The 24,067-nt window shown below is 40.5% G+C and overlaps 1 protein-coding gene across 1 annotated transcript; it reads left to right on the top strand.

Moving 5' to 3' along the window:
• Positions 1 to 19,720: 19,720 nt before the first annotated feature.
• Positions 19,721 to 22,426, top strand: LOC146681632 (E3 SUMO-protein ligase ZBED1-like). The gene is made up of 3 exons (XM_085449369.1): positions 19,721 to 21,068; positions 21,245 to 21,497; positions 21,678 to 22,426. Exons 1-3 carry the CDS (start codon positions 19,951 to 19,953, stop codon positions 22,092 to 22,094), a joined length of 1,788 nt encoding a protein of 595 aa, XP_085305495.1. The 5' UTR covers positions 19,721 to 19,950; the 3' UTR covers positions 22,095 to 22,426.
• The last annotated feature ends 1,641 nt before the right edge of the window (positions 22,427 to 24,067 follow it).

Raw genomic sequence — 24,067 nt, 5'->3', positions numbered from 1 at the left:
TACAGCCAAGCTGACAATATGATGCACTGCATTTATTGTCGCGAGTGTGGAAAGACCATGGCCGGCAACACAGCATTTGTCACTGGTGCTAATACGTTTCGAATTGAAACGCTGAAAAAGCATACAGCATCGAGAAGACACATTATATGCCGCGATAAATGCTCTGCCAAAATGTCCCCGCTCCCCACTGCCTTTCAGCGGCAGGCAGGAGTAAACGGGTCATCGGAGGAGGCCGAGATGATCATTAAGTTTAACATCGCCTACAATATTGCAAAAGAAGAAGTTCCGTTTACTAAGTTCAAGTCAGAAATAACTCTTCACAGGAAAAATGGCTTGGACATAAACCCCACATACAGCAATGATGTTGCGTGCGCCCAGTTTATAGGCGTAATCGCTGACACACTGAAAAAAAAGACGTCAGTGGAAATTGCGAACAGTACATACATGGCCTTCCTGATCGATGGAGACACAGACATCGCCACAAAAGAATGTGTCATTGTGTACGCTCGTATCTTGCAAAAAGGAAGACCAGCGAATATACTGATTGGACACATTGAGGTCCAGCATGCCCATGCCCAAGGTAAGCCATGTCATGTCACGTAGCCTATGTATATGATTAATAATATTACGTCGTGTTACTGAATTAACCATATCTAGCATGTTCTTATCATTGAAAATTAAACATAGCAATAATACATGAATATAGAAACTCAAACTGAAAAAGACTGCATTGTAAACTCTTGATCTGATAAGTAAATGGTATTTTTTTTTAATTTGTTTAGGAATTTATGCTGCCTCAAAGAAAGCATTTGCTGCTCTTGGGGACCAGTGCAGTAACTGGTTGGATAAAATCATTGCTATGGGGGCTGATGGAGCTGCTGTTAATTTGGGCAGCAAAGGGGGTGTCAAGTTAATCATTTTGAAAGGTTGTTAGTTAATCATTTACAAATAAAAAAAAACGTGAACATGTAAAACTGCGGTGTTAAGTAATGCAGTTTAAAAATTTGGGTACGCCTAACTTTTGTGCTTGTACGCCTAAATTTTGTGCTGGTGCGCCTAAATTTTATTTTTAGGCGCACCAGTGCAACCATGGCAAAAAGTTAGTCTAGAGCCCTGGGTGTGCATAATTATTAGGCAACGTCCTTTCCTTTGGCAAAATGGATCAAAAGAAGGACTTGACAGGCTCAGAAAAGTCAAAAATAGTGAGATATCTTGCAGAGGGATGCAGCAGTCTCAAAATTGCAAAGCTTCTGAAGCGTGATCATCGGAAAATCAAGCATTTCATTCAAAATAGTCAACAGGGTCGCAAGAAGCGTGTGGAAAAACCAAGGCGCAAAATAACTGCCCATGAACTGAGAAAAGTCAAGCGTGCAGCTGCCAAGATGCCACTTGCCACCAGTTTGGCCATATTTCAGAGCTGCAACATCACTGGAGTGCCCAAAAGCACAAGGTGTGCAATACTCAGAGACATGGCCAAGGTAAGAAAGGCTGAAAGACGACCACCACTGAACAAGACACACAAGCTGAAACGTCAAGACTGGGCCAAGAAATAACTCAAGACTGGTTTTTCTAAGGTTTTATGGACTGATGAAATGAGAGTGAGTCTTGATGGGCCAGATGGATGGGCCCGTGGCTGGATTGGTAAAGGGCAGAGAACTCCAGTCCGACTCAGACGCCAGCAAGGTGGAGGTGGAGTACTGGTTTGGGCTGGTATCATCAAAGATGAGCTTGTGGGGCCTTTTCGGGTTGAGGATGGAGTCAAGCTCAACTCCCAGTCCTACTGCCAGTTTCTGGAAGACACCTTCTTCAAGCAGTGGTACAGGAAGAAGTCTGCATCCTTCAAGAAAAACATGATTTTCATGCAGGACAATGCTCCATCACACACGTCCAAGTACTCCACAGCGTGGCTGGCAAGAAAGGGTATAAAAGAATAAAAACTAATGACATGGCCACCTTGTTCACCTGATCTGAACCCCATTGAGAACCTGTGGTTCATCATCAAATGTGAGATTTACAAGGAGGGAAAACCGTACACCTCTCTGAACAGTGTCTGGGAGGCTGTGGTTGCTGCTGCACGCAATGTTGATGGTGAACAGATCAAAACACTGACAGAATCCATGGATGGCAGGCTTTTGAGTGTCCTTGCAAAGAAAGGTGGCTATATTGGTTGCTGATTTGTTTTTGTTTTGTTTTTGAATGTCAGAAATGTATATTTGTGAATGTGGAGATGTTATATTGGTTTCACTGGTAAAAATAAATAATTGAAATGGGTATATATTTGTTTTTTGTTAAGTTGCCTAATAATTATGCACAGTAATAGTCACCTGCACACACAGATATCCTCCTAAAATAGTTAAAACTAAAAACAAACTAAAAACTACTTCCAAAAACATTCAGCTTTGATATTAATGAGTTTTTTGGGTTCATTGAGAACATGGTTGTTGTTCAATAATAACATTATTCCTCAAAAATACAACTTGCCTAATAATTCTGCACTCCCTGTAATTCACTCACAACTTGCAGAGGAATTTTTGTCCACTCCTGTTTACAACATTTTTTCAGTTAATTGACATTTGCAGGTATTTCTTCATGCACAGCTCTCTTAAAGTCCTGCCAGAACAGTTCAGTCAAGGCTGGGGGGCTGCTGCCCAAGGGGCTGCCTGGATTAAGCATGCAGGTCTAAGTACATGTGGCCAGTGCAGTGAAACTGCGAATGGCTCATTAAATCACTTATGGTTCCTATGATCGCTCATCCACTACTTGGATAACTGTGGCAATTCTAGAGCTAATAATCCTCTGGGTATGTGTGCACTTATCAGACCAAAAACCCTTGCGGGGTGTAACCTCAGGGGCGCCGCTTTGGTGACTCTAGATAACCTCGAGCTGATCACTGGTCCTCTGTGGTGGTGATGCCTCATTCAAATGTCGGCCTATCAACTTTTAATGGTATTTCATGTGCTTACCATGGTGAGTCAAGGTTGTAATTGGCAAGTTTGGACAACTTTTGAGTTTACCTTTATGTTTCATCTTTAAAAACTTTTTACCTTGCTTAGCTTGGTGTCATTCTTTTCAGCACAACCTCACATGTTTGACATTACAGTTATTATTTTATTTTGACATACTGTATTAACACAATGGAACTAAAATCCAAACAGAAAAAAGTTAGATTTTTTAGTATGAAAACCACAAACTTGTTTAGAGAATAATTTTCATACCTTGAACTGTAAATATAAGTTGTACATTTCAAAATCTTTTTTTTTCAAATTTATCAAACAAGGTAACTCTTTACATTAAAATGCATTAGTCATGTATTCAGTGGTTGCCTCAACAATAAAAATTATATACTATACTACACAGTATTATACACTCCAAATGTGCTAAATGTATCAAATCTCAAAATTTGCTATTGATATCACTGTTCTTGCTTTTGCCATTTGGCATTTGGCATGTTGCATTTGGTTGCTGAATCTAAATTTTTGATTCATTGTTTGCTGTTTTTGTTTTGTCATCAAAAGGCAAACCACATGCTGGGAGCCACAAAAGACAGATTTGAAGTTGGAGATTTTTATTCATCAAAAGAATAAAATTTTTTGTCTGTTTTCTCAGGTGCATCCCTGTGGTGTCCAGCATGAACATATCAAAGCTTGAGACTCGTCTGTCATCCCTAACTTGTTACATATGTATGCTTGTAAAGAACCCCTTGATGCTACATTTAAACTCACTGGGAAAGCACAGTTTTTCAGCTTGCAACTTGAAAGTTGTGAAGTGGCGTATTCTAGCCCAAAATGCAATCTTTTTACTTTCATGTGCAGTTGCTGGTTAGATGTAGGCACTGAAAACTGAAAGTAAGTGCATCAAAATCCGGATAATAAAATAAAACAAAGCGCCAAAAGGAAAAGCAACTTTCATCTTCTGGCTGCAAGTTTTTGATTTACCAAATGCTCCAAATGTAAACTGTCTCACTCTTTAATCTCTTGTCCTTGTATGGTCTAAGCCTCAAAGGCGAGAAATAACTCTTATACTAACACTGCTTTGTTTTGAAGAATCTCACTTTTAATATTGCCAGGGAAGCACTTTTTTTTGCCTTATAAGCTGCACAATTAGGTGATCTGTACCAAACAACAGAACGTTCATTACACAGTCATGTGTTAAATATTGGTTAAATATTGAAAGACATATTCATGTAGGTTATATAATATATGTTAAAGTCTTAATTTTGTTTTTTAATTGCAGAAGTTTTTGGCCAGGTAAATTATATTGGTGAAATGTCAAATCCCTTATTTATGTATTAACTTTTGCTCTAAAAGCAGTCATTAAAGTGAATATCATTATCCAGTTAACTACATGAATAAGCACTTCTGTCCTAGACAGATAATATTTTTCAGGGTACAAGTTGATTCTTGTTTACTTTAACAAGAAATCCTGTTCATAAAACTCCCAGAAGGAGATGGAAAATTGTGTTGCACTCCCAAACCATCACTGTAGTTGCAGTGGTCTCTGCTGAGTTAATCATTTATCCCACTGGTTCACCATCAAGGCTACAGGGTATAATCCTTTTTTGTGGAGAGAGGTTTCCTCACAGGAGGGTTGCTGATTTATTTATATTTTATTTATTTATTAATATGAAGAAGCAGCGGTTTACAGCATGACATGGAACGGAGAAATATTAACAAGCCAAATATTACACAGTGTGCCAAAATGAATGGAAAAAGCCAAAAAGTCAGTTGAGAGAAAATGTCAGCCATATTTCTCTTGTTAATAAAACCAGCAATAAAATGATCCTATTAGCAGTCATTGTTTGCGTAGGCTGATATAGCTTATTCTTTGGTGTCAATGAATTCCAGTGGTGTCCATTAAGATTAACATGTTACAAAAAACAATGCTTGCACAATGCTAACATGCTAACATTTCCATAATTAGCACTAGACTATAGTAAAGGGTAGCTGTAGTTAACTGGTGGGTGCAGTTTGATCCCAACTTGCAGTCCAATAGGTCTCCCTGGGAAAGCTACCAAAGCACAAGCTGGCCCGATGCCTCCATGACAGGATAAATATCGACATGAATGCATGAATGGGGCTTGAAATGCAAGATTGGCTAGAGTCTTGAAAAGTGTGATATAAATACTAGTCCATTTACCATTTAAATCAAAGTACGAGATAAATCGAGATGTTGACCTAATGATAGCACTAAGTGAAAAGTAGTAGGCAACCAAAGTTATTACCTCCTAATCCTCTTAACTGGGACATACATTTCACTCAGACCCACAAAGTCAATTGGTATCACCAAAGTAAGCAAGCTGTATTGTGTGGTCAAAATGAATCAATATTTAATGACAAGCCATCTAATTGTTGCTTTCAGTCTGGACTAAAGTGGTGAATGCTAAACAAGCAGACTCACTGCTATGGCCATTGATAGATCAGTAATATTAATGATAATAATATTAATAATAATTGTTTAATCCAACAAACCAGTATAACATACTCCTGCCATGAATCCTCACTATACCAATGGATGTGTTGATACAAAGCTGAAAATAATCCCCAAAAATCATCTACTTTGCTCAGCTGTATACAGAAGTGCCTTAAACTTGCATTTCTCAATAGCCAGTAGGGTTAAAAAGTTTTCCAGTATTAAAGAAGTGGATTATAAAAAGACGCCTGGTTTCAGAACACCACTGCAAAAATGGCAAGCATGTAGGCTTCACAACAGGACTTCAGTAACAAATGGGTTGTGATGGCTAAGGCCATCCTTTATATACATTCTCATTTTATCATACTTGGAACCTCTTTAGCTTCATTTTCAGCATGCAGGGTAGTCTGATAAAGTCAGACTCCTCCACAAACAGACCCAAAAAGGGCTTGGACAAAAGCACTGGATTATATTGTTACATTTGATTTGCAGGATATATCATAACCAAGGGCGGATATTTACATTTTAACATATACAGGACTTTTATCTATTTTGAAGTCTTACAAATCAGAAACAATAGGCAGGCCCTATTATGGAGGGATCTATTTTATCCAAACTTTCATCTTTGTCCTTTTTGAACAAAATTATGTAGTTTTAGTGCTTAAACCTAACTACATGCTTTTATTGTCTAAAAAAACAAAACAGTTTAATGTCTAATTTAATGACTAAATCTATTTTAAAGGAGAAAAAACAACCTATAGAGTATTTTGGGTAAAAAACAAAGAAACATTGTCATTCTTATTTGAGGCCCATATAATTCCTCTGGAAGGTTTTCATTCCTCCTCAAACTGGAAGTTGCTACATGGTATTCCTGTGCATTGGAAATGTATTATTATTATTATTATTATTATTATTATTATTATTATTATTATTGATGCACGTTCGTGTGTGTAATACATTGTGACTAGTAGGTCACCATCTAAGAGCCAAGGTCGTCTGGGCTGGGTTAGGAAAGATTGATTTCTTTTGTATGGCTTTATTGTTATTGCATTGTTAAGCTGCTTCTAGTCATGAACATGACCTTAATACATTTGCATCACTTCCTTGAGACAACCAGGAGGATGGTTGTCCATTAGGGGTTCAAAGTGCAAACCTCATCTCAGGAAAAGCTCTATGAGAGGTTTGTCACCATGAAAGTCATTATAAAAAAAGAACATTTTATTATGTGCAAACATACAATGAATAATAGGTGTATGTCTTCCCTTGGAGACCCCTCCAACCTGGCAACATCTCCTATATACTCAAGCTGTGTACGAAAGTACAGAACAGGCAGCAGCTTGTTGACAAGGGCCCATTAAAATGTGTGGGAGCTGTGCATTCAGCATCTCTTGAGCATTTAATAATGTGTATTCATTACTGTGCACTCCATTTTCCATTACAGCGAGAAACAATAAAGGAGTCTTTCTTTGGGATGAGTAAATAAACAAGCAAATATTGCCCAAGAAGAACAAGAGATCCAGACATTAAAAAAATACATTTTTAAATGTAAATTCCTAAATGAACTGGGAATTACAGAAACTGTTGTTGATTTAATCTATGCTATTAAAAATGTCCTTGAACCTGTTGAACTGAATTACAATTGTGAAAACTATAAAGAAAAACAAATTGTGTCACAGAGAAAAAACTTATGTGTGAGTTTGTGTTGCTCCATACTAATGTTGACCAAATTTCCTCCAACAAAAGATGGTAACTGAGCAAACTGTGCACTGGTGACCAGCCAGGCCGACACTGGAGCTTGGACTGACGCGCTAATCTCGTTATTGTTTCCAAATGCAAAATAGCTTTACAAAGGCGTTTTTATCTAGCAGAGCCCAGTATCTTTCCCTGAGTCAATATAATGCTGGATTACGGTAAACAAAAAGTCTCTCGTGTCTCTGGTCTGCCAGCTAGTTTGTCAGTTGGATGCTGAAGACTTGTCAAGAGTGTTCCCCTAACAGTGGCCTTTCTGGGGGTGCTGTTCAACAACTTCATAGAGAACACTTCAGTGTAACATCTTATTTTCATTACACATTTATATATGTAAAACTGTTTTTTGTGTCATGTTAGCATGAGAACAAGAACAGCTATTGGTCATGACTATCATGACTATTCTTTTTTTATAGCTGCTGGGTCTTGTGAACAACTTTGATCTAATAGCTGAGAGATCTGTGATACCGGACACTTCTCTTTTCTTTTGCAAGTAGTTTAAAGGAAAATGTTTGATGTGTGTTTGCAGTGTCAGGAAGGTGATGATTGTTATTTTTTTTTCTTTTACACTAAATTCTGGGTTATAATAGCCCATGTTCGAGTATACTCGTTTTTAAAAGGGCACTCTTTTATTGTATTATGCTGTATGATTTCTTTTCTTTTTGTCTCCAAGTGCAAAAATATCGAGGGCACTACTGTACGTATCCAACACTGAACAGGAAGGAGCAGCCTCCCACTCACTGCTCCTCAAACACACTTACATGTGCACCATTCTTAATTGCTCTGCTAATTTGTCTTTATTACCTAATTATCTTTCTCTAAGTAGTGAATTCATTTCTTGTCCTAACAATATACCGTATTTTACATTAAATGGCTTAGACACACTAGAGTAGAAAAAGGACAAGAAGAAGTACTTTTTACATAGGAAAAATCAGTGGCTTGCAGGTGTAGCATTCATTTTTACTTGTTCTTTTATTTGCTGTTGGAGACTGGTTGCAAAGAATCTGAGAATTCAACACCTTTTACAACATTTTTGATTGCAAGGCAGTTGCACACGTTGACTGGTGGGCAACGTGTTTCCATACACTCTCAGTCCATCTCAGACCGAATTCATTTACTTAGAGACAGATTGGCAAAGGCTGACAAATGTTTGCCCGCTAATTTATAAACTCAGAGAAAGTGCCAACGTGTTGCAATCAGTCTGAGTTAGTTCGAACCAATGACTGGAACACACAGGTGATGTGACTTGAATGTTGTGTCCTGTAAAAGCAAGGCACTGATGTCATTGTTTGGTTAAATTGCTATCAAGGTTTGCAGTTGGGAAGGAAGAAGTGCAGTGTAGTAAGTCATAAATATGTCAGGGAGGAAGAGGCGGTTGATATCCTGTTGTCTAGCTTTGTGAGTAAATCTCTATATTAACCATGGTTAATAACAATTAATTGTAAATTTAGTAAATAGTTGGTCATATTAACAAATGGATAAAGTTTGGTGAGTCTGCCAGTTTGTCACTAGTTTGTGAAATATAAATGAAATACTTAATGAATAATTTCTTGTCTGATGTAATACATTGTTACTAATAAGATTATACATAATCATTTTTGATTGTTTGATTGATTATACATGATTCTGATGACATCAGGACGCAACATTTATGTATTTATTAATCCTTACCAGCTGTGGTTTTGTAATCAATGAGCTTGTCCCCGTGGATATTAAATACCACTTTTCTGTCTAAGCTGCCGCTGTGTCAGACAGACAGACAGACAGACAGACAGACAGACACACACACACACACACACACACACACACACACGCACGCACGCACGCACACACGCACGTGTTGAATGGTATAGGTGACATGATGCACCTGTTAAAGTTTCGGTAAGTCCAGTCACACTCCCAGATGATTACATAGAAATACTTACACTGGACCCTCTTGGTGTTGGATTTTAATGCTCTTGGAGGACTGCTGTGAGCAGGGTATTGAAAGAATGTCATATCCTGCCCAAACTAGGACATTACAGTCTGGCTGCTGGCTGTGTATCATAAACTAGGGGTGTCATGGCATCAGCATTAAAGAACACATTTTGGGTATCTGTGAGACACAAGCTGCTTCACCATAGCAGCAGTTTTTGACACAGTGGGGATTTGCTGAAATATTAGTGTAATAATATTTCTGGCCAAATCCATGTCCAAATAATATTCAAAAACACAAATTCAATTAGAATACAAATACGTGTAATTCCCTTTGTTCAGCAGATATGCACTGGGCAAGATGATACACAAATTGTACATACATACACACAGCAGGAAAAAGTGGTTGCCAGCATGTAGCATCCACACATACTGTGTGTGTGGACTGAAAGGCAGCAGAGCTGCTCAAGGATCTGGAAGTGATGAATGCAAGGCTGAGAAGTGAATAAGGGGGCTTTGGGATAATGGCTCAGAGTCAAGCAATATTTGACTGTTGCAGGAGTAATCCTCTGCTCTATTCCCCCTGCCTGAAGGTGATAATGGCTTTGCACTACTGCCGAACTCCGTGTGCAACTAGGATGAGACTCTGGCACGGTGTCACCTCATAGGAAGTGCCAAAAAAGATGCCTTTGTGTGGCATTAAGCAGTATCTGTCTCACAGTAGACAGGCCCTATGTGTGTCTGTACACATATATCTTATTTTCATTGTGTCCTAATCCACAAAGTCGTCATATATCAGGCTAAGAGGCATAAACAAAACTTAAGCTTTTGGAGTTTGCATTATGTCTGCTCACTATAATCACTATAATAACCACGATACTTACTGTACATCACAAAGGTCAAATTTCACTTAATCCAAATCTAAAGCACTGCAAAGAAACAATTCTAATATAATAACAACTGATAAAAATGATTAGGGTCAACAGATTGAGCACTTTTTTAAATTAAAATAAGGATACACTAAAGACAATTAACACAAACCTCAGAAGACTTTTAAACACTGTCCATAAATGGCATCTTCATAATTAAATATAGTTCATTTTTCTGTAATATTAAAGGACCTGTAGCACCAAAGTCATTATTCAGGGGAGCTTCAATGCGTTATATTCAGCTAGCCAAACTTTATTTCACATTATCCCAATGTATACTGTAGTGTGTATGTACAGTATATGTAGTGTAGAGTCTGTTAAATATGCTATATGCACATAAATGCTCTTTGCATTACTCTGATGTGTGAATCGAGGAATTGCTTGGGATCAAATTGAGCCATCTTTGTATAGCTATCTTCAGATTACTTTATTGACCTGATATGATGAAGAACCTAGCTAAGTTATGCCAAGCTGGCTAACAGAGTATAAGGGTAACTTTCACTTTTTTCCGCCAATGTTTCAGAAAATCAATACAATACAAAAAGTTGTTACCCTTGTACCAAGCCAACCAGCTATGTGGTGAATCATGACAATAAAAATAAAGGACCAAAAAATAAAAATATTTTTATTCATCACATAATGCACTGCAAATCCCTGATTCCACTTTTAGCCTTCTCTAATTTAATCCAATTAAGTCTTGCAGTAATGTATAATAACATCTTTTGTGTTATGTGAATGTGTAGCAAAGTATAGGCTTGTTATATAGTACTGTGCTTCATTTCTGACTGCAATTACCATCCTCACACTTTCTCAAGTTCCACTCTCACTGAGCAACCTGATATATTTAAAGTGACCCCCATTGGTGAGTTATGTTGCTGTTTCAAAAGATTGCGGGTAGAGTAGTTCTTTTCCATCACATTGCAAATAAAATCGCAATGTGACAGACAGACCATCACCCTAATCCCAATCAAGATAGGCAGCATTCATAGAATAGGGGGCAGGGATAGCTCAGTAGGTAGAGTGGTGGCCCCAATCATGATCGGAAAGTCGATGGTTTGAATCCACTGAACGGCTACCCTGAGGTACTCCTGAGCAAGGTACCGTCCCTACACACTGCTTCCCGGGCGCCCAATGGCTGCCCACTGCTTCACTGAGAGAATGGGTTAAATGCAGAGAGGAATCCCCACGGAGATCAATAAAGTATACTTTCTTTCTATAATATGAAGAAGATTGTGAATTCTCACTGTTGAACTCTTTTGTATATGTATTGTTAGCTCTATTGCTAACATAATTGCCATAGACAGTTTAAAAGATGGCCATAACTACCGTGATATCACCACTGGTTTGTAAAGTCCGATTTTAAAGCCTCAAGATGTTTTTCCCATTGCCTCTTTGATGTGTTGAAATCGGTTATGATAAGAAAGGCGTGGAGTGGACCGGGAAACAGTATGTTCATTGGCTCCCCTTCCTTACTGAAACATAATATGACCAAAATTTACAAAATTGAGATGTTTCGGTATGACCCCCCCCCCCCAAAAAAAAAAAAAACTCATCAGGAATAAGAGGTAAGAGAGCATTTTTCTATAGATTTATATTTGATCAGTATACCAGTTGGCTAGCTTACCAAATTTTCTCCCTATGATATTAATTTGCATTACAGAATTCAATGAATATCTGTACTGAAATTATGTAAATATGACCATACTAATATTAAACATATTTAGATATACCAATTACAATGCGTTTATTTATCATTCTTTCTGTTCGTTTAGGTCAACAAGAAAGCTCATATGCCTCTACTTTTTAAAACTCTACATTTTAATTATTAATTTTAAGTGTGACTCCTTGGTCAAATGGGCAGATTTCACACCAGATTGTGACGTTGCACAGAGCGAGCCCATTAGTTCCAAAGAAGAGAATCACTGCGACTCTGGCAGTGACTCAAGGCATCTCTGTTACTTAAACTTTACTTTGATCCTACCAGAAGTTGAGCAAAGAACCTCAACAATCGCACTACATATTTCCCAAAAGAGGGCTGTTATGACATGCATAGGTTCTTTCTCTTCAGCACCCTCAGCTGGTCATAATGGGAATTCTCACCTGCTTTTATTTTGGTGGGGTTTTTCTGTGTTCCTGTGGGTAGAGGAAACAGGAAGCTGGTCGCTTGTTAGCCTGCAGGATATGTTGTTGCTCTTTAAAACGTTTCTGCCTTCGAGAGTTATTGCTTGTGAGTATTAATGTACAACATGTTTACAAGTTTATTTGGTGCATTTCTATTACATAGATTTGTTAAGAAACCAGTTATTTCATCTGCTATGTTTATCTTTGAGGAAGCTAAACTCGCTAAGTTGTATTGTGATCAATACTGAGTCGCTGTTGATTACACATACTATATAACAGTATAGTTCATATCCTAGAAGTGTGTGTAAAGAGGAAAAGACATCTTGTGACATTTACTTTGTGTTTGTTTTTAGTTTTACGGGAAGAAAAGGATGTCAATCATTGAACTACTGACGAAGTAAAAAGCCTTAAACTTACTTCCGCCTCCAATGTTCATTGAAACCGTTAGCTGTCTGTCAAGTTGGGCAAAGGGACGCACAATAACGACAGAACAAGGGCTAAAAACACAGTAAACGCTGATATATATATTTTTAGCTTAAAAAAATTGGCTGCTTTCTGGGATTTTGAATTGCTTTTCACTTTCACTCTTTGGTCTTACTCCACTGTAATTTAGAAGCTTTCTCTCATCCAAGCTATCAGTGATTACATTTCAGTTCCCTACTATTGTTATCTACCTTTTCAGAATCAGAATCAGAATCAGAATACTTTATTGATCCCTGGGGGAAATTATTTTTTGTTACAGTGCTCCATTTTAAACCAACATTAAGACAAGACAGACAATACACTAACTAAGAATAGTACAATATATACATATATATATACATACATACATACATAAGTCACTCATAAATAAATAGTTGGAAAAGAAACATGTGTAGTTGTAGCAGTAACCAGTGTGTTAAGTGGATGCGTTGTACAGGGAGATGGCCACAGGCAGGAATGATTTCCTGTGTCGTTCAGTGGTGCTTTTCGGTAATCTCAGTCTCTCACTGAACGAGCTCCTGTGACTGACCAACATGTCATGGAGTGGGTGGGAGGTGTTATCCAACATTGTCTTTATCTTGGACAGCATCCGCCTCTCCGACACCACCTTGAGGGAGTCCAGTTCCATCCCCACAACATTGCTGGCCTTACGGATTAGTTTATGAAGTCTGTTGGCATCTGCAACCCTCAGCCTGCTCCCCCAGCATGCAACAGCATAGAGGATCGCACTGGCCACAACAGACTCATAGAAAATCCTCAGCATTTTCTGGCAGATGTTGAAGGACCTCAGTCGCCTCAAAAAATAGAGACGACTCTGGCCCTTCCTGTAAAGTGCTGTGGTGTTTTTAGCCCAGTCCAGTTTATTGTCAATGTGTACTCCAAGGTATTTATAGTCCTCCACAATGTCAACACTGACCCCCTGAATTGAAACAGGGGTCAAGTGTTTCCTGGTCTTCCTGAAGTCCACGATCAGTTCCTTGGTCTTTGCCACGTTGAGCTGCAGATGATTCTGCTCACACCACGTGACAAAGGAGTCGACCACAGCCCGGTACTCTGTCTCATCATCCCTGCTGATGCATCCAACCACCGCAGAGTCATCAGAAAACTTCTGAAGATGGCATGTCTCTGTGCAGTGGCTGAAGTCTGTGGTGTAGAGGGTGAAGAGGAAGGGGGAGAGGACAGTCCCCTGTGGTGCCCCTGTGTTGCTGATCACCTTGTCAGACACACACTGTGGGAGACGTACATATTGTGGTCTTCCTGTCAGGTAATCAACAATCCAGGACACCAGAGAAGCATCCACCTGCATCGCTGCTAACTTATCACCCAGGAGGGTCGGCCTGATGGTGTTGAAAGCACTGGAAAAGTCAAAAAACATGACCCTCACAGTGCTCGCCGGCTGGTCCAGATGGGTGTAGACACGATTGAGCAGGTAGATGATGGCGTCCTCAGTTCCGAGACGAGGCTGATAAGCGAACTGAAGGGGATCCAGGTGTGGTCTTACTATGGGTCGCAGCTGGTCCAGGATGAGCCTTTCCAGGGTCTTCATGATGTGGGAGGTCAATGCCACGGGCCTGTAATCCTGGGGGCCACTGGGACGTGGCGTCTTTGGTACAGGGACGAGGCATGATGTCTTCCACATCACCGGGACCCTCTGCAGACTCAGACTCAGCATAAACAGTTTATGAAAGACTCCACACAGCTGGGGGGCACAGGTCTTGAGGACAAGGGGACTCACTCCGTCTGGTCCAGCAGACTTGCCTGAGTGAAGTCTCCTCATTTGCATCTCAACCTGGTATTGAGTGAAGGTGATGGGTGGGGGAGGGGTGTCAGGAATCTCACAGGAGGCAACAGCGCCATGTGAAGAGAGAGGCTGGCACAGTGGTGTGGCTCTGGATTCCAGGCTGACTACAGGTGAGGTTGTGGGGGTAGGAGCAGACACTGTGGTGTCGAATCTATTGAAAAACAGATTCAACTCATTGGCTCTATTCTCACCTCCCTCAGTTCCCCTGCTGTTGGTTGGCCTGAATCCAGTGATGGTCTTCATGCCCCTCCACACCTCTCTCATGCTGTTCTGCTGGAGTTTCCACTCCAGCTTCCTCCTGTAATTGTCCTTAGCCTCTCTGATCTTGTCCTTTAGTAACACCTGGATCTTCCTCACATCCTCTTTGTTGCCCCCTCTGAAAGCCCTCTTCTTGTTGTTGAGGAGGGCTTTGATGTCCTTAGTCACCCACGGCTTGTTATTTGGGTAACAATGAATAGTCTGAGCTGGAACAATGGAGTCGGTGCAGAAAGTTATGTAGTCTGTGATACACTCAGTAAGCCCTTTTAACTGCACTTTTATAGTTAAACTCTGTGTTTGATGCCATTTCACTCGACCGCCTGAGAAAGAAAAAGACATAAGGGATTAAAACTTCCTATTGTTACCTTTTTTTCTCTCTCTTTAAACAATTGCATCACTTGACCTCTGACCTTTCCTTCAAAGTCAAATAAGGTCAAACTTTCATAAAATGTATTTTACTGGCATCTAGGGATTCTAAGTATCACATTATAGCTAGCATTTAAATATAATATCAGATTTGACCTCTCATGTGCCTTTCTTTCAATTTGACCCCAAAATGCATGATGTCTTTGAGTATTGTCAACAGAAAGAGAGAGAGAGACAGAGAGCATCTTATATTTTTGCTAAGAACACTTTAGTCAAAAAAGAATCATCATTCCATCAGCAATCTATATTTGGTGTAACGGCTCTGTTGTGACACCTCGCCAGCATCTTCCATGTGCATACAATAAAAGCGGGAAGAGGAGCAGCAATATCTGACAGATTAACAGTCAGATTTACCAATGTATAGATTTTGGTATAAAGCCTTTTGTTATTTACAAAGAGAGCTCATGCGAATAAGAGGTTGGAACTTGGAGACTTTTGCAACTGACCCTATTGCATATGTATATCTGGGATTTCCTTTCTCAAGGTGCAAAATATAGGGAGGAGAAATATGCAAACAAACATTTACGACATGCAATGTACAGCTAATGGCAACAATATTTAATGGCGAAGAAATGATGTCTTATTATCTTGATATCGAAATTAATCTGCTGGATTTAGAAAACAGGACAAGTTTTTTGCATTACACTTAAAACTAGCCACACCTATGTGGACTACTTGGGGATTGTGTTTAGATGCTATTTTGCCCCATTTAGTAAATCTGGCCTAATTACTGTAAATTGGTTGAAATGGATTTGCAAAGAAAATAACAGGGAGAAAAGTTGTTGCAAAGTGGATAGTAGAATTAACAGCAATTAGCAATTATGTGCAAGCAGAGGTGTCTTGTACACAGAAGGGAACTGACTCATCCATCAGCTGATGTGGCATTCTGAGCTTTACTTCAAGAAGTAATATTAGGCTCAATTCCAGTGGGCCAGTATGGTATCAATATTCTTGTCCCCACAAATTTTAAATTCCTGTTTTAGGATTACAACACAATTGTATTTGCACTAATTTGAATCTGAATGAGGTTAGCCATTCGATAGCCAAGATAAAGGGCCAGGGAATGCATTTACCAGTGACTGGTCCCCACAAACATAGGTGTCCAGGTGCATGTGTGTGACAGACAGAGAAAATCAGTATTTTAGGTTTTGTTGAGGGTGCTCACTGAATTCTTCCCTCTTGTGATTCCCTCTACCTCTTTATTTCTTTCAGCTTGACCCTGTTGCTGCCTTGGACAGCCATAATAGGAGCTTAGGGGTATGGGGGGGCATAAGTTTATCTTCTTTACCTGACTGTTGCCACACATACAAACAGAGCCTCAGTCCAAGAATCACAAGAATTCCACTCATCAATAATAACCTTAATGCTTTTGGGTGCTAGAGTTGGCAAAAGTGGGCCTTGAATTATGATTCTTCTCAGACACATATACAGCTGACACAGATACACACACAGGCTGCTGCTGCTCATGATGATCATTAGTGAGTACTGGATTTCGCTTCCCCTGCACTCCCTCTCCCACTGTATGCTCTTTCATTACCCAACATGAAAACCTCTCCCTCTCCCTTTCTCACTCCCCCCTCTCCCTTTCTCCCAGTCTGAGTACTGACACATGTATATGCAGCACAGACACACATACGGGGAAGGCTGCTCTTCTCCTGCCACCATCTTCAACATGACTCCTTGTCTCCGCCTGTGGCCCCAATCCATGTGTTATTGATGGAATCCTTCCAGACGCGAACACACACACATGCGCACCGGCACACACTCGTTGCCCACTCGACCATCCAATCACACACAGTGAGACCCCAGTGACTAATACTAGCTGATCCTTGGTGACCAATAAAAAGAGCCTGGAGACTGACAGGTTGCTCTGCAGCTCTGATTTATTGAGTGGGGTCTGTAGTCTCTCTCCTTCTCCTTTGCTGTAATTACTTTCTCTTTGCTTAACCCCCCCCCCCCCCGTTTTGGATTCCCTTTCACTCTCTTTTTCTACCTTTGTCTTTTCTCCCTCTGTCCCATGTTTGTATTTTTGAAACAAAGGAGAGAAGACTGTAGTCATTTACAACCCTACAATGTCTGAGCTATTGGTTTCTATTAATACAATTAGCTGAGACATATTGCATGAGAAAGGGGGAGGGAGGTGGAAGGTTTATAAGAGGAAAGTGAACTGAGGAAAGGAGGGATATGTTGGCAAATAGAGTGAGAGAGGGATATAGATGGATGATAAGTAAGATAAGTAATCTAGGGGGGATTGTCAAGACCAAGGCAATGGATACTGCAGATCCCAGAGATCATCAGACAGGAGGAGGATTAAGTACTGAGAAACAAAATATTACTTCTACAGCACTTGTGTGTGTGTGTGTGTATGTGTGTGTGGGCATGTGTGTGTGGAAGATAAAGCTACAAACCTGGCTAATACTAGTTTTGCAAAGAGAAAGGTCTGGTTTGTTACAAAAGTGAGAAAGCCCCCCAAAAATTCTTCTCTCGGTGATGCCACCTTATTATATATTCTGCTTCACCATGTATGTTGTATCTACTGGTGGGCATATGTGAGAAATTTTACATTATACATCTGCCAAATGATCATTGAACAACTGAACTGATGAGGGCAGAGATGCCCTTTTTGCCAGGCTGCGCAAGTGTCAATGTGAAAGGTTAAATATCTATCCAGAGTAAGGTCCTTGGACTGTGTTTTACAATATAAAAAGGGTCAAAGGTGAGCCACTATGATAGATTAATTGAGACAAGAGGTCATAGTAGCTTGGCACCGAATCTATGGAACTAATAACTTTGTTAAGTGTAAATTCATCTCAAATTCTCAAGATTCTCAAGATTTTAGGCACATTATATTTTGTACAACCTTTTGATTGTACAAAATATAAAACAAGTTTATGGTAATCTTATGGCTCTTTTTTATATTTTAGTTTTTTTCTTGTTTTTAGGTAGGGGTTAGTCCTAGAGTAGTATTCCCATTCACCCTCTTACCTGAATCATAGTTCTATTATATATAGCTATGAAATTAAAAGTAGCAACATTTGACTGAAATATAAACTGATTTCAGTCAGAACCACTACATGCAAAACATGACTGACAGTTTTGCATTTAGGTGTTTCTATTTAGCAGGTATGCCCTGTTCTAAGACTGGCTATTGATTGCACACATGTGGAATGGATGGGGTGGAGATTTGAGACAGTATATTTAACAATCAGTAAGTCAAATAAATCATGAAATAAAGGAGCTGGGGTTTAGGTGTATTGCAAAGTGGCTTGCAGATATGTATCAGTTATGGACAGGTTAAAGCAAATGAAATAGCAAAAGCTACACTGTATGGAAAAAGCACTTTATCATACCTATTAATCTTTGTGTTGAGGTGTTTTCAGCTATGTGCTTTTTTTTAAGCTATTTGCTTACCTAGACCAACAATAAGATCAGCCGAATTGCCATGATCACTCCTGAGATTGATTTTGTGGCCTATCTGAATGAAGTCTGCATGAATAATTATAATCATTACAAAATCAGCCTAGAGACGGATATAAAGAGTTACCAAAATACTCAAGTCTGTCTTTGTAGTAGCAGCAGGTGTCTCCAAGACCACGTTTTGCCATGACAGACAGGAAGACAGAAAATTGAACAACTGGTATAGAAAAAAAATAATGAAAGAATATAAACTATCTGCACAATGAAATTTCATTTTAAATTTTCTTTGCTGGCCCTAAATTATGTATTTAGAAATTATTAGCTGTCATGGTCCGCGGCCCGGCGTCCGGGGTGCTGTTGGGATGCCCACGCCCACGGGCGTGGCTGCTAACCCCACACCTGCATCCCATCCCAGGCGATCACCAAGTGGACTATTTAATCCTGCCCTACCTGCTGCTCCACGCCAGTCCGTAGTCGCCTCTCAGCGGTAACGTACACCTGCGGGAAAAAACCCCTTATGACAAATTGTCCATTGGAACTGACTCTGTTTTACCCTGTGTACTCAGATCACAACTCGGCGTTTTTTGCGAGCCACCTGCCTGTCCACCTGTCCGCCTGAGATTCGGAAGCACTATCAGCCTCGCCGTCTCGACCCTTTTGGAGCCCCCCCCTCTGGTTCACTCAGCCCGGCTACCTCCGTAAGACGTATACTCCACCTTCCCTCGTATGCTGCCTTTTTTCCGCACCCCAGTAATCTGTTTCTCTTTTTTTGTTTTGCAGCTTCTCACAGCCCCGCTCTCGGCGTTCCCTGCGCAGTTCACCTCCCCAGTCCCTCGGTTTCTTCTGGTTCCATACGTTGTTTTTTCGGCTACCCTCACGGGACACCTTTAGTTATAATAAATTTGCTTTCTTTATTCCCTCCTACCCTGGTGTGTGTGTTCTGCTTCTGGGTCCAGCTTGCGCACGGAACTTCGGTTCATGACAATTAGCTATTTTTTGGGCATGTTTTTGTTTCTAAAGGTTGTTTTCTTAAGTAGCATCTTCCACATTTTCATGTTCGCATTGCTTAAAAATTACTCTAAGTCATAATATACAACTGCTGGTTCCATGCAGAGCCTTAACAAACTGTTGCCTACGGGTTGTAGTTGTGTACTGTTGCCAGGGTCAAAAATATATGAAACACCTGTGGAGAAAACTAAAGTCTTGACTAGGGGTGTCAAATTATCGCGTTAATTGCGATTAATTAATTACAATGCTATTTAGCGCGTTATGTTTTTTAATCTCGTTAATCTAATTTTTAATCTCTTGACGTCATTGATTTTGTATGAGAGTTGCTATGTTATAAAATCCGTTTTTATGTGCTGGGCTCCTTGTGCTTGACTTGTTGGGGGTGGAGTCACGTCGTGAGGTCAAGGTGAGAAGTGGTGATTAGCTTACAGTGTGGATATGGAGGCGCATCTGAGAGTTGTTGGCCCAATGAACGGGAAATTTGTATTTCATAAACGCCCCGACGGCACCATTGACAAAGGTAAAGTGGTCTGCCTAGAGTGTAAGAAGGAATTTGCTTACCACCGAAGCAGCTCAAGTTTGGCCTATCACCTCAACGCAAAGCACCCAGCCGCGAGTGCAGCAACAGCTAGCAGTGAAGACGTTAGCAATATAGCAAGCCAGAGCAAAGCTTTTCGCCAAACAAAACTAGAGAATACCCCTCGTATGAGCAAGTCTGCGACCGACAGGCTGACTAATGTTATTGCCAAGTGGATAGCGATGAACTGTAGGCCGATAAATATAGTAGAGGACGAAGGATTGACAGAGGTGTTGCAAATTGCGTCCAATGACCCGTCATACAAGCCGCCGTGCAGGACTACAGTAACGACCAAAATCAGCAAAATGTACGACGGCGAAAAGAAAAACAAACTTGAGATTTTGGCGGAGGATTCTCCCAACTGTGTTGCTATAACCGGAGATCACTGGACCTCAGCTGGCAACCACAGCTATTTTGGGGTGACTGGACACTTTATTGATAGTGAGTGGAACCTCAACTCATTTGCAATGACCGTCATGAGAACAGAAACCAGGCACTTTGCTGATAAATGCGCCGAACAGTTCCTCAAGGTAGCAAATGACTGGGGTATTGAAAACAAGATATCCACCATTGGCACAGACAGCGCAGCAAACATGCTGGCTGCTATGAGAGCACTTCCATATGAGCACATCGCCTGCAATGCTCACATTCTCCAGAGGACCATCACGGTATGTCTCGATAGCAGTGGTTTTGTCGGTGTACTGGCAAAGTGCCGCAAGATTGTTGGTCATTTTAAACAAAGCCCTGCGAGTACCACAGAACTTAACCAACAACAAGTAGCACTCGGAAAGAAGAGCGATCAACTTATACAGGATGTACCCACCAGGTGGAACTCGACTCTCGCAATGGTCTCACGCCTCCTATGTAACCGAGAGGCTGTCCAGGCTACGTTGGACCAACAGAACCACAGGTTGGTCTTGCCAACCGAAGCTGAGTGGGCGAAACTGCAGAGGCTGGAGCTCCTGCTTGAACCATGCAAGTAAGTTCAAATAAACACCTTCCCATTTTAATTATATAAACTACTGTTACATGTGTAAAATCAAAATTAATGAACATAACAAGGAACTTTTAAGGACAATTAAATTGGAAATCAGTTACACTTTGATTTAAATGAATCCAGCTAGGTTTATTTAGCAAACCTCTCCACCTCTGCAGGTATGTGACAGAGCTGCTGGGTGGTGAGGCCTACGTCTCTTGCTCTGTAGTGCTGCCTGCTTTTCTCCATCTGTACCGTGTCATGGACATTACTGATGATGATCCTGCCTACGTGGTGAAGTTCAAGAATGCCTTCCAGAAGGATCTGGCAGCACGACGAGCTAATGGCAACGAGATATGGTTCAAGGTGGCCACAGCATTGGATCCACGGTTTAAGGATTTGAAATGTCTTCCAAGAGAAAAGAGGGAACAGGTAGGACAATAAGGTTAAGCTGGACTAATGAGTCCAATTCATTATCAAATCAAACTTTTATTTATTATATGGAACACAAAGTTCTTTACAAGATTAAATAAAAAAAAAAAAAGCACTTAGTTTTAATCACAATCATTCATTCATTCATTCATTCATTCATTCATTCATTCATTCATTCAGGTGTGGACCATTCTGGAGAATATGCTCCAGGCAGCAGAGCCCAGAAGAGCAGATAGTCTCCAGCCCTCCACAGAGGATGATGGACCAGCTCAGAAGAAGAGGAGGAGCGAACTCCTTCTGGGGTCTGACTCTGACTCAGAAGATGGAATTGAGTCTGGAGAGCTGCAGCGCTACAGAGCAGAACCCAGCATCAGTATTGATGACTGTCCCCTGCAGTGGTGGTATGCTCACTCAGGAGTCTATGAAAAGCTGTCAGTCCTAGCACAAAAGTACCTGGCCTCCCCAGCTACCTCTGTACCCTGTGAGAGACTCTTTAGCCTTGCAGGCCACATAGTGCAAAAGAAAAGGGCAGCCTTGCTTCCAGAAAATGTTACCAGGCTGGTGTGTCTTAGCGACTGGCTGAGGAAGAAGAAATGAGACACATGTGGTCAGCATAGCTGCTGTGTCATTTGTAGCCTACTAGAATAGATTGCTTGATGTTCAGCACTTTTTTTTGTGATGGAAGAATACTTTGATGTGCTAACTTGCAGCACTGCAATGTCAGTTTTACTTTTCATTATCTGAAGCAGAGGAATTTCAGTGCTGTATTGCTCAGAAAAGAGCAACTCTGATGTGCTAACTTGCAGCACTTAATTTATTTGATTTTATTTGTATTTATTTTTCCACTTATTTTACAAAAGAATACAACAGTATGTAAATGGTTGCATCTGTTTAACGTTTGTTAAACAATAAATGACTTTATAAAGTCACTTTCTTTGTTATATCAGTCTTTTGGTCTGCCACAATAAGTTGAGGGCTTTCCTCAGCTATTTTTAGGTGAGATTAAAAAAGAGATTAATTAGATCAATTAATTAAAAATCATAATTAATTAATCTCTATTTTTTTTTAATCTCTTGACAGCACTAGTCTTGACATACCAAAGCTTCTTCTTCTGATAAACCAAAGCTCCATCACTAAATACCAGTGCTATTTCATCAGGGCAAGCAAGGCAAGTAGTACATGTCTTATCAAATCCAGAAATACGGATACATTAAAATGTGCCAAAGTGAAGCAATCTCTGTTGTTTCATCTTAGAAAGCACTTTCATAACTGTCTCTACTTGCCTTTATATTAGGGCTGTCAAAGGTAACACGTTAACGTGCGTTAATCCATTGTCACGATTAACACGATTAAAATTTTCAACGCAATTAACCCATCTGGAGCGCAGAATGACTCAAAATCCCTGAAATGTCACTGTCAACGTATTTCGAGCAGTTTGTACAACATTTGTCTATTCTGCGCTCCAGTTAACGCTGTAACATCGACAGCCCTGCTTTATATCTATTTACAGTGGGGGAAAAAAGTATTTAGTCAGCCACCGATTGTGCAAGTTCCCCCACTTAAAATGATGACAGAGGTCAGTAATTTGCACCAGAGGTACACTTCAACTGTGAGAGACAGAATGTGAAAAAAAAATCCATGAATCCACATGGTAGGATTTGTAAAGAATTCATTTGTAAATCAGGGTGGAAAATAAGTATTTGGTCAATAACAAAAATACAACTCAATACTTTGTAACATAACCTTTGTTGGCAATAACAGAGGTCAAACGTTTACTATAGGTCTTTACCAGGTTTGCACACACAGTAGCTGGTATTTTGGCCCATTCCTCCATGCAGATCTTCTCGAGAGCAGTGATGTTTTGGGGCTGTCTCCGAGCAACACGGACTTTCAACTCCCGACACAGATTTTCTATGGGGTTGAGGTCTGGAGACTGGCTAGGCCACTCCAGGACTTTCAAATGCTTCTTACGGAGCCACTCCTTTGTTGCCCGGGCGGTGTGTTTTGGATCATTGTCATGTTGGAAGACCCAGCCTCGTTTCATCTTCAAAGTTCTCACTGATGGAAGGAGGTTTTGGCTCAAAATCTCACGATACATGGCCCCATTCATTCTGTCCTTAACACGGATCAGTCGTCCTGTCCCCTTGGCAGAAAAACAGCCCCATAGCATGATGTTTCCACTCCCATGCTTCACAGTAGGTATGGTGTTCTTGGGATGCAACTCAGTATTCTTCTTCCTCCAAACACGACGAGTTGAGTTTATACCAAAAAGTTCTACTTTGGTTTCATCTGACCACATGACATTCTCCCAATCCTCTGCTGTATCATCCATGTGCTCTCTGGCAAACCTCAGACGGGCCTGGACATGCACTGGCTTCAGCAGCGGAACACGTCTGGCACTGCAGGATTTGATTCCCTGCCGTTGTAGTGTGTTACTGATGGTGACCTTTGTTACTTTGGTCCCAGCTCTCTGCAGGTCATTCACCAGGTCCCCCCGTGTGGTTCTGGGATCTTTGCTCACCGTTCTCATGATCATTTTGACCCCACGGGATGAGATCTTGCGTGGAGCC

The sequence above is a fragment of the Copadichromis virginalis genome, linkage group LG23 (genome assembly GCF_057382275.1).
Source record: "Copadichromis virginalis isolate Kocher_CV1m ecotype Utaka linkage group LG23, C_Virginalis_male_GT1.1, whole genome shotgun sequence".
In the NCBI taxonomy this organism is placed as follows: domain Eukaryota; kingdom Metazoa; phylum Chordata; class Actinopteri; order Cichliformes; family Cichlidae; genus Copadichromis; species Copadichromis virginalis.
Note: the sequence above shows the minus strand (reverse complement) of the source record. Positions and strands in the feature narration are given on the sequence as shown.

Bases quoted from the DNA above. Each gene is read 5' to 3' on its own strand.
- LOC146681632 (XM_085449369.1), top strand. From the start codon at position 19,951: ATGGAGGCGCATCTGAGAGTTGTTGGCCCAATGAACGGGAAATTTGTA. The intron at 21,069-21,244 runs GTAAGTTCAAAT...CCACCTCTGCAG, and splicing joins CTCCTGCTTGAACCATGCAA to GTATGTGACAGAGCTGCTGG. The intron at 21,498-21,677 runs GTAGGACAATAA...TCATTCATTCAG, and splicing joins CAAGAGAAAAGAGGGAACAG to GTGTGGACCATTCTGGAGAA.